The following is a 15,418-nucleotide window of genomic DNA, read 5'->3' on the forward strand; positions in this document are numbered from 1 at the left end:
AGAGGAGGCGGTAGCGGCTAGCAAATTAGCGCCCGTAAAACGAGCCCTTTGTTAATAAACATTTTTTTTCTGGCTGGATTTTGGTGTAGATCCTCCAGAGGCTACACATGTCTATTGAACCTTGTGATTAATGAATTGGCCAGTCAAGTCCTGTGGTTATCACAACTTTGAATATTGTCTCCTTGTCTGAGTGAAACCGTTTGCTTCTTGTATGAATGTGTTGTAGAGGGTAGGAGAGGTCTTTCCCATATCGTTTTGGAGTTCTTTTCCTTTATTGCACTATGTTTTACTTGTATTTTTAAACCGCTAGGACCTGTGGTAAGATTGAGTGGTATAGTAAGTCTCAATAAATATAAACATAAATATAAAATATTAAGAGATCTACCTGAACCAGAAATGGTTTTCAAGGGTGACGATAAGGAGGAACTGAAAGAAATCTTGGCGAACCTGGAAGATGCACTGAGCCAAATTGACAAGTGAAAGTGATATATCATCTGGTCCTGATGGTATACTCCCCGAGGAACAGAAAGAACAAAAACATGAAAATGCTGATCTGCTGTTAGTGATCAGTAACGTGTCGTTAAAATCGTCCATCATACCTGAAGATTAGAAGGTGGCCAATGTAACGCTGAGTTTTAAAAATGGTTTCAGGGGTGATCAAAATAATGGGACCTATTATAAAAAAAAATAAAATTATGGAACATGTAGGCAAACATGGTTTAATGAGACAGAATCAGCGCGGGTTCAGCTAAGGGAAGTCTTGCCTCACCGACTTGTTTCATTCTTTGAAAGTGTGAATAAACATGTGGATAAAGAAAAGCCAGTTGACATAGCATATCCAGATTTTCAGAAAGCTTTCAGCAAAGTTCCTCATGAGAGACTCCTGAGAAATTTAAAGACTCATGGAATAGGAGGCAATGTTCTGTTGTGGATTAGGAACTGGTCATTGGACTGAAAATAGAGGGTAGAATAAAATGGCTGTTTTCCTCAATGGAGAAAGGTGAATAGTGGAGTCCCACAGGGATCTATATTAGAAAGGGTGATATTTAACATATTTATAAATTATCTGGAAATTGGAACAAGTGAGGTGATTGAATTTCCACATGACACAAAACTATTCAAAGCTGTTAAAACACATGTGGACTGTGAAAAATGGCAGGAAGTCCTTAGCAAATTTGAAGACTGAGCATCCAAATAACAGGATAAATTTAATGTAGATAAATACAAAGTGATGCACATTGGGAAGAATAATCGAAATTATAGTTACCATTTGCTAGGGTCCACCCTAGAGGTCAGCATAGACAATATGCTGAAACCTTCTGCCCAATGTAGGGTAGCGGCCAAAAGAAGCCCCGTTGAATATTGGGGGGCATAGGCGTAGGAATGGGGGAGGCCACAGGAGCAATGGCCGCCCCCAAAATTGGCAGTCAGAAGTGTCAGTTATGGCTCTACTCCCCCCCCCCCCCCCCACCTACCTCCTCTTGGCCACTGTAATTTTAAATCTTCAGGCAGTCGCCGCGCAGCGTCGCTGCAGAATGAAGATTTCCGGGGCGGGCCTGCTCGTTGACGCTGCGCCGATGGCTGCAGGAAGAGTTAAAATTGCAGTGACCAGGGAAGGTCGGTGGGAGAGTTGGGGAGCTGGCGAGAGAGGTCGTGCCACAGGAACCTGCTGGGGCTAGGACGGAGCCTTTGGGTCCCACCAAACAAAAAAAGTGTTCCGCTGCCTGTGTTGGCAGGACTGTCTTTCCCTCGCTTAGCTAATGTTAATCACGTAGCCACCAGGGGGCACTTAGGGATCTGCACCAATGAAATTCTGTACGATCAACCTGTATTCAAGTTTTATTTAAAATTGGATTAAACGCCTATCCAAAATTCTTGGCGTTTATTCACACATCAGCTAGGCAACTATATAAAGGCCCATTTAACTTATGAAAATCACCCTCTCAAGGACTCTGTTGAAACACCCTTATATGAATAAATCAGAAATTATTTGTAATGCACTTTTGATATGCAAATCTTTCTCTAAAGCCTGTCAGTTGGATGCTTAGGGCCTTGGAGGCTGGGTCTCACTGAAGGCCTCATCCAGTTTAATAATAGCGCTATAGACTAGGCCTGTTGTCAGATCATTCGAAGCGCTGACCTTGTACCTCCCAAGAAACTCAAAGCACAGCACTAAATTCACATCACAACACAGCCCACCCTGTCTTGTTTCCTAAATATTACCCGTGTACCAAATACAAAAAGTTCTCAGCCCAACCAAGAAGAGAATGAGGTGGGGGGGGTGACGGGGGGGGGGGGGGGGCCATGAAACATACAAGTAATTCCACACTTTTTGTTTCAATGACATGAAATGAAACAAAAAGTGTCAAGAAAAAGTGTGGAAATAACTTGGGGAGTTTCATGGCTCCACCTCATTCTCTTCTTGGTTGGGCTGAGAACTTTTCAGCGCCCCCTTCCCCCCCCCCCATCCTAGTAACATACTGTTTGGCCAAATACGAATATGAATAACGGGCTTGAGCTTTAACATAACAAATAAAGAAGCAACGTGAAATCAGAAATCAAGTCTTTATTTCGCTAGGATTTAACACAGTAGAAAACCCTGGATTATTCGTATTTGAATTGAAATCACTATTCAGCCGAATACGAATAATGCATTCGGGGCAGGACCTGAGGCCGCGTTGAATCGAAATCGACCACAAATATTCAGCACAGCCCTACTAAAAAAAACATTTGATCGCGCCAGCTGCACGATGCGCACTCAGCCAAGGAACATCTTGTACTGTACCAGTGACGTTGATGGGAATAATGCAGGATGCAATCACTTGGGACTCCTGTTTCATCTTCTCCTCCGGAGTTGGGAGGGGAAGAGCTTTGCTCCAGTTCGTTTGCTTATCCAGTGTTGACGGGATATTGGGTACTGGATTTCTCGGCCTCTGCCCTAACATGACATCCGTGTCATCCTCTGGTGTCGGATGTGACTGCAACAAGTAGATTCAGACACAAGGGGTTACAGTGGAACTTCAAGCATTCATACCCAATCATATTAATGCATTCATCTAATCCACAGGTGTCAAAGTCCCTCCTTGAGGGCCGCAATCCAGTCGGGTTTTCAGGATTTCCCCAATGAATATGCATGAGATCTATTTGCATGCACTGCTTTCATTATATGCTAATAGATCTCATGCATATTCATTGGGGAAATCCCAAAAACCCGACTAGATTGCAGCCCTCGAGGAGGGACTTTGACACCCCTGATCTAATCTAATCTTCTATTTGTGTGCCACTCATCCCTATACAGGCTCAAGGCGACTGTAAGGACAGTGAGAGGAAGAGGAAGGGAGAGAGGGGAGGGGAAGGGGAGGGAGGGAAGAGAGGAGAGGGTGAAGGGGATTAATGCAGGTATGTCCAACTCATGACTAATGACGGGCCGTTACATCATTGCATATTCATTGATGGACTGCACTACACAATTCATCGTCCTTTCCTCCCCATTACAGTCACTTAGGATGTTAAATTTAGAATGCATTTTAGATACGACGACGCAGGCCGCACAGAGCTAACCCTGCGGGCCCGCAGGTTTAACACGCCTGCATTAATGGAAACTTGATTGAGAGAAAGTGACAGCACAGGGAACAAGCAAAGAATTTAATCGCATAGGAGCACAATGTGTTTTAATAGCGTTTAATGCGTCAAAGCTAGGCCCAATTGTAAAAATGCAGTGACCCCCCCCCCAGCTCTTTGGAGCATAAGTTAATATAACAAAGAAAATATCTATGGGATTGCCTTGACCGGTCTGCTTGAAGTAAGACTTTTAATTTTGTCAATATAAACCCGGGCTACTGCAAACACTGCATCCTATCCAGCAGTAAAAAAGCACAGTGCGTTGGTATTTTCAGTGGGAAACGTGGCATAAAACCTAACTGGTTCTACTGGTATGTCACAGGCCTTTTTGAGTTTTCCCAATCGAGTTACTGGATTATTAAAAAAAAAAAAGGGGGACGAAGCAATTCAAATCGTGAGCAAGTTACTTTGTAGAGAGTTTGTAAGTACAAGCCATAGGCACACGTCATACGAATAAAAGCAGAGACTGAGAAGAGCAAAGGGTAGAGGACAGAAGGCAAGAGCAGGAAGAAGCCATGTCGGGTCTAAGAAACGTTATTTATTTATTTAATTTAAAACATTTCTAATCCGCTTTTGACTAAAATGGCTCACAATTGACATACATAGTCTTTCCAATTTAGCTTTGAGTGAAGTGCCATCTTATAGTGAGGTAGAGACATGAACATAAGAATAGCCTTACTGGGTCAGACCAATGGTCCATCAGGCTCAGTAGCCCGTTCTCATGGTGGCCAATCCAGGTCACTAGTACCTGGCCAAAACCCAAAGAGTAGCAACATTCCATACAGAATCCAAAGAATAGCAAGATTCCGGAATCCCAAAGAGTAACAAAAGATTCCGGAACCCCCAAGGAGTAGCAACATTCCATACAGAATCCAAAGAATAGCAAGATTCCGGAATCCCAAAGAGTAACAAAAGATTCCGGAACCCCCAAGGAGTAGCAACATTCCATACAGAATCCAAAGAATAGCAAGATTCCGGAATCCCAAAGAGTAACAAAAGATTCCGGAACCCCCAAGGAGTAGCAACATTCCATACAGAATCCAAAGAATAGCAAGATTCCGGAATCCCAAAGAGTAACAAAAGATTCCGGAACCCCCAAGGAGTAGCAACATTCCATACAGAATCCAAAGAATAGCAAGATTCCAGAATCCCAAAGAGTAACAAAAGATTCCGGAACCCCAAGGAGTAGCAACATTCCATACAGAATCCAAAGAATAGCAAGATTCTGGAATCCCAGAGTAACAAAAGATTCCGGAACCCCCAAGGAGTAGCAACATTCCATACAGAATCCAAAGAATAGCAAGATTCTGGAATCCCAGAGTAACAAAAGATTCCGGAACCCCCAAGGAGTAGCAACATTCCATACAGAATCCAAAGAATAGCAAGATTCCGGAATTCCAAAGAGTAACAAAAGATTCCGGAACCTCCAAGGAGTAGCAACATTCCATACAGAATCCAAAGAATAGCAAGATTCCGGAATCCCAAAGAGTAACAAAAGATTCCAGAACCTCAAGGCATTTGCAACATTCCATGCTACCGATCCAGGGCAAGCAGTGGCTTCCCCCTTGTATTTCTCAATAACAGACTACGGACCTTTCCTCCAGGAAATTGTCCAAACCTTTCTTAAAACCAGCTATGCTATCCGCTTTTACCACATTGTCCTTTCCGCTCAGAACCTATGGAATGCACATTTCCCTGTCACATGTGGAACGCATCCTGTTTTGTAGAAACAGATTTAGGCTTCCCCAGGCCAGCAAACGACCCCCCCCCATCGCCAATACCTCCTCTTCACTGCCCCATTTTAACTGTGGCTTACCTCTAGGCTAGTGGCAAAGGCAACTCAGTCGCTTCCCTCCCTATTTCTTGTCCCCATGGCCACCCTCATCTCCTCCAATGCCACACGCTCACTTACGTGATGGCATGTGGCTTCCACATTTTGATTTTGCCTTTCCGAGAGAGTTACAAGCAGGGCAGGCTTACAGTCTAAGTTGTACCTAGCGTAACTGAGGGTGAAGTGAACTCAGAAAAGGAGCATCAGGGAGACATGAGATTTGAACCCTGGCTTCGCCGGTTCTCGGTCTTCTCTGCTCTGGTTATTGTTGTTCGTTTTCTGGCTAAACGTTGGCGTCTGATTATTTGATTATTTTGTCGCGCTCCCGATTATTTTCAGCTCCTCTATCTATTTCATGAGAAATCGACATGAAGTCAACTGCACCAGCGAGACTGCCAAATTTAAACCATTTCAGGATACAGAGAGTTCTTACCTTCTCAGTGTTTTGAAGGGGGAGAAAAACACCTAAAGGACTTAATGGTTATCCCCAGGAAAAAATATTTTGTCTAAGTTTTCCGAGACATTGAAACCTTTATTTGGCTTTTTCCCCCTTCTCCCTTGCCTTCTCGCTTCGGCTTTTTGTGGGGGGATTCCCAGCAGAAATGAATAGCTCGCATAAACTTCCAGCACAAAAGACTTTGTTGCCTAGGAAACTTCTATTAAAAAAAAAAAAGGAGTTTGGTGCCTGGAAGTGTTATAAAACCAGAGATGCGCTCTCTTGCCATTCCCTTGGCTGAGTAACAATGGACGGCAGGACAAAGGGAAGGGTAGCGACTGGACGGCAAATAAAAATTCAGGCTGCACAAGCACTGACCCAAGGATACAAGCTCCGTTTTGGACCCCGAGCACAAGAAATGACCATAATAGAGAAACTTAGGGTAGATAGACCCTGCTAGGCCCATCTGAGGTAGCCATACCGAGTGCCTTTGCTTCTCCTCTCCTCAGCAAGGGATTCTCTCTGCTCATCTCATGCTCTCTTCAATTCCAGTACTGGTTTTCACCTCTACCACCTGCACTGGGAGGAGAATCCAGACATCCAATCTTTCTGCTTCTGAAATTGGAATAATTGGGTGAAGAGGATTTATTCTAACGTTAAGTGGGCCATTCATTGATTAAACCCCCCCCCCCCCCCCACTGTCGTAACACGCAAAGCTTCGAAAGATTCTTTCAGAAGTCTGGATTCAAACAATAACATGATGATTCACCTAATGGTGTCGGCGTCCAGGAAGAATTAACGTACGTTTCTTAACCTACTTCACTATGAAATAATGAACCAGGCAAACAAATGGGTTTTAATGATTCAGCGGCTCAGACGGCAGCAGCACATTTGCAAATCAAAGCGCTAAGTTTTGTGCCATGATTTGCACTGCTAGTCTGCTCTCATTAATGTCTTATTTGATAAGCTTTTGGATACAGATGGGGGGGGTCATTTATTAATGGTTAAGTGTCCACTATCAGTCCCAGGGCCCCTTTTATTCCCTCACAGAAACAAATGGCCCTTCCAGTCTGTCCTTCCATAGCATCCACTATATCCTCTTCCCCCTATAGGCTAAAGCTCTTTACATCTGCATTGTGAGGTCATAGAGCATTAGGGTTATAGAGATATAGAAACACATTATGGCAGATAAAGATCAAATGGCCCATCCAGTCTGCCCATTCACTATCTCCTCCTCTCCCTATTGGCTAAAGCTCTTTATACCTGCATTGTGATGTCATAGAACTTTATGGTTATAGAAACTCCCCCTAGGCCCCTCCGCACCTTCACTCCCCACCTCTTCCACACTCACTTGCCTACCCTATAGTGCCGCGGTACTTATACACAGAGCCAAGAAATAACATGAAATTGCAGCCTGAGCGCTACCAAGGGTGTAGGCCAAACATTACTTAAGACTCTTGTTGAAAGGACAAGCACATATAAGACGTGGAAGGAAGAGAAAGTGAAAAGAAAGTGCAGGATGGACAGGAGGAAGCACGCAGGGCTTTGTAGAGAAGACATACTCATGTCAGCTACCATTCGAGTACCTTTCTGCTCCAGGGGGTCATGTGGCAACACTCAGTGGGAGAGGGCGGGCGAGGGCGGTTAGACTATGAACATAAAAATGCAGGGAGAGAAAAAAAACAGAGGCAAAATTAAAAATCTAATGTCACATGAATTCTGTAAATGCATGAATCGGTAATGGATGCAGGAAACACTTTATGCAAACAAAAAGGAGACAAAAACTCTGCACAAAAAATCAAAATCCCCCCCAAAAAATAAACAAAAAACCAGAGATGTCCAACATGTCTGATTATGATATCTTATTATAGCAGCACACCTTAATTAAATATATGTCCGTTACATTGATCTCAGACCTCGGTGGTGCTGCTCTGTGTTTTAAACTTTCCACACAGATTCATAGCACCGTGATCGTCATAGGTCAGGGGTAGGCAATTCCGGTCCTCGAGAGCCGGAGCCAGGTCAGGTTTTCAGGATCTACACCATGAATATGTACGAGATGGATTTGCATGCACCGCCTCCTTCAGATGCAAATCTATCTCATGTTTCAAGTTTCAAGTTTATTTAAATTTAATGGTTCGCTTAAAAATTCTAAGCGAATAACATTACAATAAATATAGGGGTAAAAACAGTTAAGATCATTTTTGTGAATTAAAAAACATATTCGTGACCACTTAACAAAACAGACACTACTGGAGTGGGTGGGAAAAACATGAGGGATAAAAAGTTACAATATTGTTGTGTCCTCATGCATATTTATTGTGGAGATCCTGAAAACCTGGCCTGGCTCTGGCTCTTGAGGACTGGAATTGCCTACCCCTGTAATAGGTCATAGATTTATAGTAATTTTCTTTATTTTCAGTTATTTAACCAATCGCTTTATTATTACTTTATCAATTATCTACCGTTACAGTTATTTAAGATTCTTATAGATACTCATCTTATTACAGATACGGCTAGGGCAGGGGTAGGGAACTCCGGTCCTCGAGAGACGTATTCCAGTCGGGTTTTCAGGATTTCCCCAATGAATATGCATGAGATCTATTTGCATGCACTGCTTTCAATGCATATTCATTGGGGCAATCCTGAAAACCCGACTGGAATATGGCTCTCGAGGACCGGAGTTCCCTACCCCTGGGCTAGGGGGTTTCTTGTTCCGACACAGAACTATGTTTCAGCAAAACTTTTTCAAGGACGTCCTCTTTAGGTTGCCGGTACCATTATTTCCACATCATACTTAGTAAGCATATTTATTAAAGGTAAAACACGTACTTATGCCCTCTTTTACTAAGGTGCGCAAATCGAATTAGCAAGCGCTAAATGCTAACGCGTCCATAGACAAACATACCCCCAAAATGACCCGACACGAGTCTTGTTTTGGCATGTCTGGCTGCCTCAGGGGCCCAACAAAATCTAAAAATCATTAACAAATGACATGAGAGGGATATAAATCATAGAATCAATACAAATATCAAATCACATTTAAAACAAAAATGTATCAATAAAAGAATGAATTTAAAATGTTTATATATTTAGGGGGGGAATTCATTAAGCAGTGTTAGAGCGCCCAAAACTGACGGTAAAATAACACTAGGGCCCTCTTTTACAAAGGCGTGCTAAGGGTTTTAGCATGGATTTAGCGCGCGCTGAATCAACACATACGCTAACCGCTAATGCGTCCATAGGATAACATGTATGCGTTAGCGGTTAGCGCATGTTTAGTTCGCAATATTTAGCATGCGTTAAAAAGCTTAGCGCACCTTTGTAAAAGAGGGGGTAGATCTTTGCTGGGGTTATTTTACCATCCAGAAGCATCAGGCTGTGTGATACTGCGGTCTGATGCTCCCAGACTGCCAGGATAGTCCTCCCTGTGGCCCGATCTCCCCCATGTAACCTCCCCGCAGCCCAACCACCTCATATAGGGCCTCCTCAGGCTCCAACCTCCCTTATAACCCTCCCTCCCCAGCCCCCAAACTGCCAGGTGGCTATCTTTAGAAATCCATGGTAATCCAGCAGGTGCTGCTAAGAAAATGGCGCCTCTAGTGGCCGTCTCCTTATATGGAAATATGACCCCAGCAGCCATCTCGTGAGATGACCACTAGGGGGACCATTTTCTTAGGACTGGAAAAGCCAGAAGCGGTGGGGCATCATTCCAGGCCACCCCCTCCAGACATCCACTGGACCACCATGGATTATAAAAGTATGGGGTTGGGGCCAGGGGGGCCCTACTTGGGGGGATTTGGGCCACAGGGGTTGGGACTTTATTCTGATGCTCCTGGGCCGCAGGAATAACAATGCTTGTGAGGTGGCTCACAGGCAGCATTATTCCTATAGGACGGGATTCGGCAACCTGTGGTTCTGGAATACCACAAGTTGTTGAAAACCACAGGGCACCAAGGTGTGGCAAAGAGCGAACCTTTACTGCACCTTGATGAATCTCCCTTTATTCATATATATTCTTTTATGGATACGTTTGATATTGTTTTTAGATTGATTCTGTTTATATTTCTGCCCCTTTTAAGCCAAAAGTAATATATTTTTCATATTATCATTTTAAATGTGATTTAATATTTGTATTTATTCTATATTTATGTCTCTCTCATGCCAATTGCTAATTATTAATTTTTAGATTTTGATGGACCCCTGATGCAGGCCGAAACACGGCCCATGTCAGGTCCTTTTTGGGTATTATGTACATTCTTCTTATCTTTTTAGTTCAATATTTTTTTTGTTTTATTGAATAATTATGTACACATACAGAAGTCTGACAATCAACATCCAAAGGCCTCCAGACCTTTTTCAAAGTTGTCAAAAATGAGCATTTTAACAGCAGCTATCTCTTCCTATTTCCTTATTAAACAGACAGCATTCCACCAGGGACGCTCTGGTCATCTCTGCTTTCGTGTTTGCAGGACAGACAGATGAGTGGAGAGCTCCCAATTCAGAGGGAACCCGGTTGGAACCTGCTAAACAGAGACGCAGCCTCTCTAGCTGCGCCCTTTTGAAATGGCATATGTTCAGATCTTCCGCCACCAGAAACTTGATGCCATTTTCTGCAATTTTCATAGCTTCCAGAGATAGAGCAGTGACATATCCCAGTGCAGACTGACAAAGTAGGATGTCTTGCGGTCTTATTCCTAGGTCTTCTTGCTGAAATTTAGATGCTTGCTTATAGTTTGGCTCCACTGCTCACTCTTATCTCATACACAGGTGTCAAACTGCAATCCTGCAGGGCTTCAAACAGTGGCGTAGTAAGTGTGGAGGAGGAAGCGCCCGTCCGCCTCCCCACTGCCACACGTGCGTGCAGCTTCCGTTCCCCCGTACCCCTGCAATGTTCCTGGTGCGAACAACCCCCGACCTGCTGTTGCCCAGCGTCGGCTCTTCCTCTGACGTCACTTCCTGGACCCGCGCGTAGGAAGTGATGTCAGAGGAAGAGCCGATGCTGGCGCTGCAGCAGCTTGGGAGCATCTGCTCGCGCCATTAATGTTACAGAGGTACAAGAGAAGGGAAGAGGCACACGCGAAGAAGGAGGGGGCAGGGAAAGAGTGTATGGAGGGGGGGCGCTACCGCCCCAGGCGTTTCTCACCCTCACTATGTCACTGGCTGCAAATCAGCCAGGTATTTAGAATATCCCTAATGAATATGCAAGAAATATATTTGCATACAGTGAAAGGACATGAACACACATTAGGGGATACTGAAAACTTTACTTGGTCTGCAGCTCTCTAGAAAAGGGGTGCCCACACTTTTTGGGCTTGCAAGCTACTTTTAAAATGACCAAGTCAAAATGATCTACCAAGAATAAAATTAAAAAAAACCCCACAAAGCACACTGTAAGCAGAGAAAATGTTAATTATCATTTATATTCTGGTTTTTTTCAAAGAGGTCAAGGCAGATGACTTTATGCAATGTCACCTCAGTAACAACCATACAAAAATAGACAAATATACCCCCTCCCTTTTTACTAAACCGTAATAGCAGTTTTTAGCGCAGGGAGCTGTGCTGAATGCCCCGTGCTGCTCTCAATGCTCATAGGCTCCTTGTGCTAAAAACTGCTATTGCAGTTTAGTAAAAGGGGGCCATAGTGCAAAATATAGACAGCATCTATAAATTCTCAAAATGGACACATTTTGATCACTAAATTGAAAATAAAATCATTTTTTCTACCTTTGTTGTCTGATGATTTCATGAGTCTCTGGTTGCACTTTCTTCTTCTGACTGTGCATTCAATATTTCTTCCCTTCTTTCAGCCTGTATGCTTCTTCTCCTCCAGACCTCATTTCCTCCCCCAACTTTTTCTTCCTCTCTTCCTGCCCTTTCTTTCTCCCTGCCTCACTTTCTTTTTTTCTCTCTTCATGCCCCCTTTCTTTCTTTCTGTTTCCCTTCTTTCCTTCTATCTCCCTTCCTGCCCCCTTTCTTTCTTTCTCCCTGTCCTCCCCCAAGCAATTGCCGCCGCCATCGGGGAACAGGCCTCCAAGCTACCCCCGCCCCAAGCTCTCCCTGCGTCGGGCCGACCAGCATTCCTCTCCCCGACGTCAATTATGGTGTCAGAGAGGAAGTTCCGGGCCAGCCAGGCAGCAATTGGCTGGCCTGGAACTTCCTCTCCGACGCCATAATTGACGTTGGGGAAACACTGACTGAGAAATCCACTCTCAAATACACTTGCGGCATGATGAGGACAGATTAAAACACAGCCCGCTCCTAGGGGAACGGACCCTGAACTTCAAAGAAACCCAAAGCAGGCTGGCTTATTATCAGGTAAACCTGGGGGTTGCCCTGCAAGATGCAGTCTGCCCTTGCAGAGTCTGCGTCCTCTCCCAGGCAGAGTAGCCCCAAAGATGGGGCCCTCTGGGCACTGAATAAAAATGCTCAAAAATAATAAAAACCAAACAGAGCAGATCAGAACACAACTTCTCAGTTCACTTGCATAAGGAAAAACTGAAGAGGGCACTATACTCCACTGGTGAAGGAATAGGAGCTGAAAAACGTGATTGGCATCCTTCTGCAAAGAGTTCGCAAGCAAGGATTTTTATTTATTTATTCAATTAATAGTCTTTAAGCTCGTTACATTAACGGGTGCTAGAATAGATTTGTGTGTCTGTCTTTCTCTCTCTCGGCTGCTTTCTGTCTTTCTTTCTTTTTCTCTCTCTCTTTCCTCGGCTGTCCACTACCACCCCTTGCCTGCTCCCCCTGTTCAGCAGTAGCTCTTCTCCCTTCCTTTTACTCCCCCCAACCGTATAGCAGCACTCCTTCCCTGCTCCTCCTGTCCAGCAACAGCCCTTCTCCCTTCGTTTTACCTCTCCCCTGTCCAGCAGCACCTCTTCCCTGCTCCCCCTGTCCAGCAGTAAGCCTTCTCCCTTCCTTTTAACCCCCTCCACCCTGTCCAGCAGCACCTCTTACCTGATCCCCCTGTCCAGCAGTAGGCCTTCTCCTTTCCCTGCTCCCACTGCCCAGCATCCGCTAGCTCGGGCAGCCTCGGGGCTTTTGCTAGGCCGGCCCACCCCGCATTATCAAAGTGGGCCAACCTAGCAAATGCCCTGTGGCTTCTGCGTTTGCTGGTCGGGGGGTGAGAAGAGGCGCTCGGCAGCGCAGGAGTCAAACCGTCGCTGAAATCGCCGTCACAAGCCACCCCACTGGAAATCGACACAGCACGGTGGCAGGGATCACAAAACCCCAAGTGCGCATGTGCGCTTAGGGTTTTATTATAGAGGATTTAGCCCGTCCTCCCAAAGGAGCCCAGAACGGGTTACAAGTTATATCCACAATATAATCTCTCTAATACTCTTTTATCTACCAAACGTTATCTAAAACCCATAATTTCACCCTATTCTTATCTCCTAAAGACCTCCACTTCCCTTTGGTAACTCTTTATCCAATATATATTACCTTAAAAATTCTATGTCATCGCTTATTCTATTCCTTCAAATTTTGAATGTAATTCTTGTTTTAGTTTGGATGTAATCCGCCTTGAACCGCAAGGTAATGGCGGAATAGAAATCACTAATGTAATGTAATGTAATAATCGAGACAGGACAGAGATGACATCATTTACAATATAGACATGACAGTAAAACATATCCACTAAGCAGCATCTGGTGAGAGCAGGTGGCGTAGGTACGTTGACTATGGTGGCATTTCAGTGCGCATGTCCTTAAGGCGCTGGGTTTGTGAAGAGGAAGGTTTTCACGACCTTCCTGAAGCTCCAAAGTCCATCTAGTGTCCTAACAGATGGGGGGGATGGTGTGCCATAGCCTGGGTATGAAATGTGAGTAGGAACGTTTGCGGGCTGTTTCAGCTTTGAGGGAACAGCCGGGAGGTATGGTCAGTCGTTTTTTTTCGCCTAATGTACAGACTCCTATGTTTATGGAACAAAAGCCCATTTATACCGTAACCCGTTTAGCATGTGCTAAGTTTTAGACATCTTAGACAACTCGGGGGAACAATTTTTCAAGCAGATTGTCATAGGTAAGAAAGGGTTTGCCCCATCCCCTTTCACTATCATCAAAGTCTTAAAAAGGGGTGAAACTAAATGCAGGTAAAGGAATTGCTTTTCTGAGAAACCCACCCTATGGCGCCAAGGGGAAGATTCTCCAATATTCATGATAAAATCTGACGGGCCGCTATTGTAACAATTTCAAAACGTTGAGTCATTCTTTAAAAATACACGCATGCAAAGGAGGTTTGTGGAGAGTCGCGGAGGGTCGCGATCAGCACATGCACAGAATACATCCACAATTTAAAAAAAAAAAAAAAAAGACTCCAAATCGAAGATCGGATGCCCCATCCATCCCCCCGCCGCCGTCAATCAACCCGCTCGACACCTTCCCCAGCAACAGGAGGGATGCCCACTCCTTCCTGCCACTGCCATAAAGCAACTCTCTCGACCCAAGCACCCCCCACCCTCGGCAGAAGGAGGGATGCCCACTCCCTACTGCTGCTGTCATCGTGCCCCCAACAACCCCCTCCCAACCTTGTTCATGAAGGTGGGCTGGAGGCATGCCTACTCCCTTCAGCTAGCAGGCCTGCCTCTTCAAAATGGCGGGCCTTCCCCTCCCTGGTGCTCTAAGGCCCCGATGCTTAATGTACCTACCTCCTTCTTTTCCAAAGCTGCGCTCGTGGCTGCCACGCGGCACAAGCCCTGATGCCTTTTAAATCCTTATGGACTAATTTCCTCCCTGTTGATTGTGGGCTTATAGGGAATTCTCTTGTTAATAATTTGATACAAAATTTATCTAAAATTTTTTTTTCTTTTCCTTTTGTGTGATACAATGGAATTCTATTTCCTGATGCATGTATTTGCTGTTTATTTTGAAAATTTAATAAATTTTTTAAAAAAAATCCTTATGGGCTTTCAAGGCAGCAGCCTCTAGCGCAGTTTTGTAAAAGGCGGAGGTTAGTTGCATGCCCGTCTCAGGATAGCACACAATTTCGCACATGGAAATCTGCACGCCTTTTACAGAATCCGGGGGAAAGTTTCTTTAGAACTGGATTCACCAAGCTCTTGCTGGGTAAATGAAAGAGGGAGGTGCCTGCTGATGACGTCCCTGCTTAAATAAAAAACAACAACCGTGGGATGAGCTAGAGCAGAGAAAGAGAGAGATGAACGATTATGTCTTCAAAGGGTGCCTCTTTATTCCGTGTTGAAAGCACACCAGTCTCAATTTTCCAATCTCAGAAAGTGCAAGGGGCTCTCTAACAGCTGGACTGACGACCTGCAGAGATGTTTATTGGAAAACCCCAAAACTTTTCCTTATTTTGGCACTTGGTTTTCCAAACTCGAAAAATCAGTTCTGTCCCACCATCCAGCACCATAATTATCATCTTAAATAAGCTTTTGCTACTTCCTGCTCGTGTATCACTAATTTCCTTACCTCATGACTGTAATTTATTTGAGTCTTTGTTCTGGGTGACGGTGGGTGGCTTATTTTGCACTGGAATGCTTTAAAGTAATACCTTACTGTTATAAAGAT

The 15,418-nt window shown here is 44.4% G+C and overlaps 1 protein-coding gene across 1 annotated transcript in view; it reads right to left on the minus strand.

The window, feature by feature from the left end:
* NHS (NHS actin remodeling regulator) overlaps positions 1-15,418 on the minus strand; it is a 384,170-nt gene that overhangs the window by 24,661 nt on the left and 344,091 nt on the right. The window contains exons 4-5 of the mRNA XM_033948686.1: positions 7,475-7,537; positions 2,786-2,978 (exon numbers count right to left, since the gene is read on the minus strand). Coding sequence (XP_033804577.1) covers positions 2,786-2,978; positions 7,475-7,537 — 256 coding nt within the window. The remainder of the gene's footprint in view (positions 1-2,785; positions 2,979-7,474; positions 7,538-15,418) is intronic.

This window comes from Geotrypetes seraphini, chromosome 6 (genome assembly GCF_902459505.1).
Source record: "Geotrypetes seraphini chromosome 6, aGeoSer1.1, whole genome shotgun sequence".
Taxonomy (NCBI): Eukaryota; Metazoa; Chordata; class Amphibia; order Gymnophiona; family Dermophiidae; genus Geotrypetes; species Geotrypetes seraphini.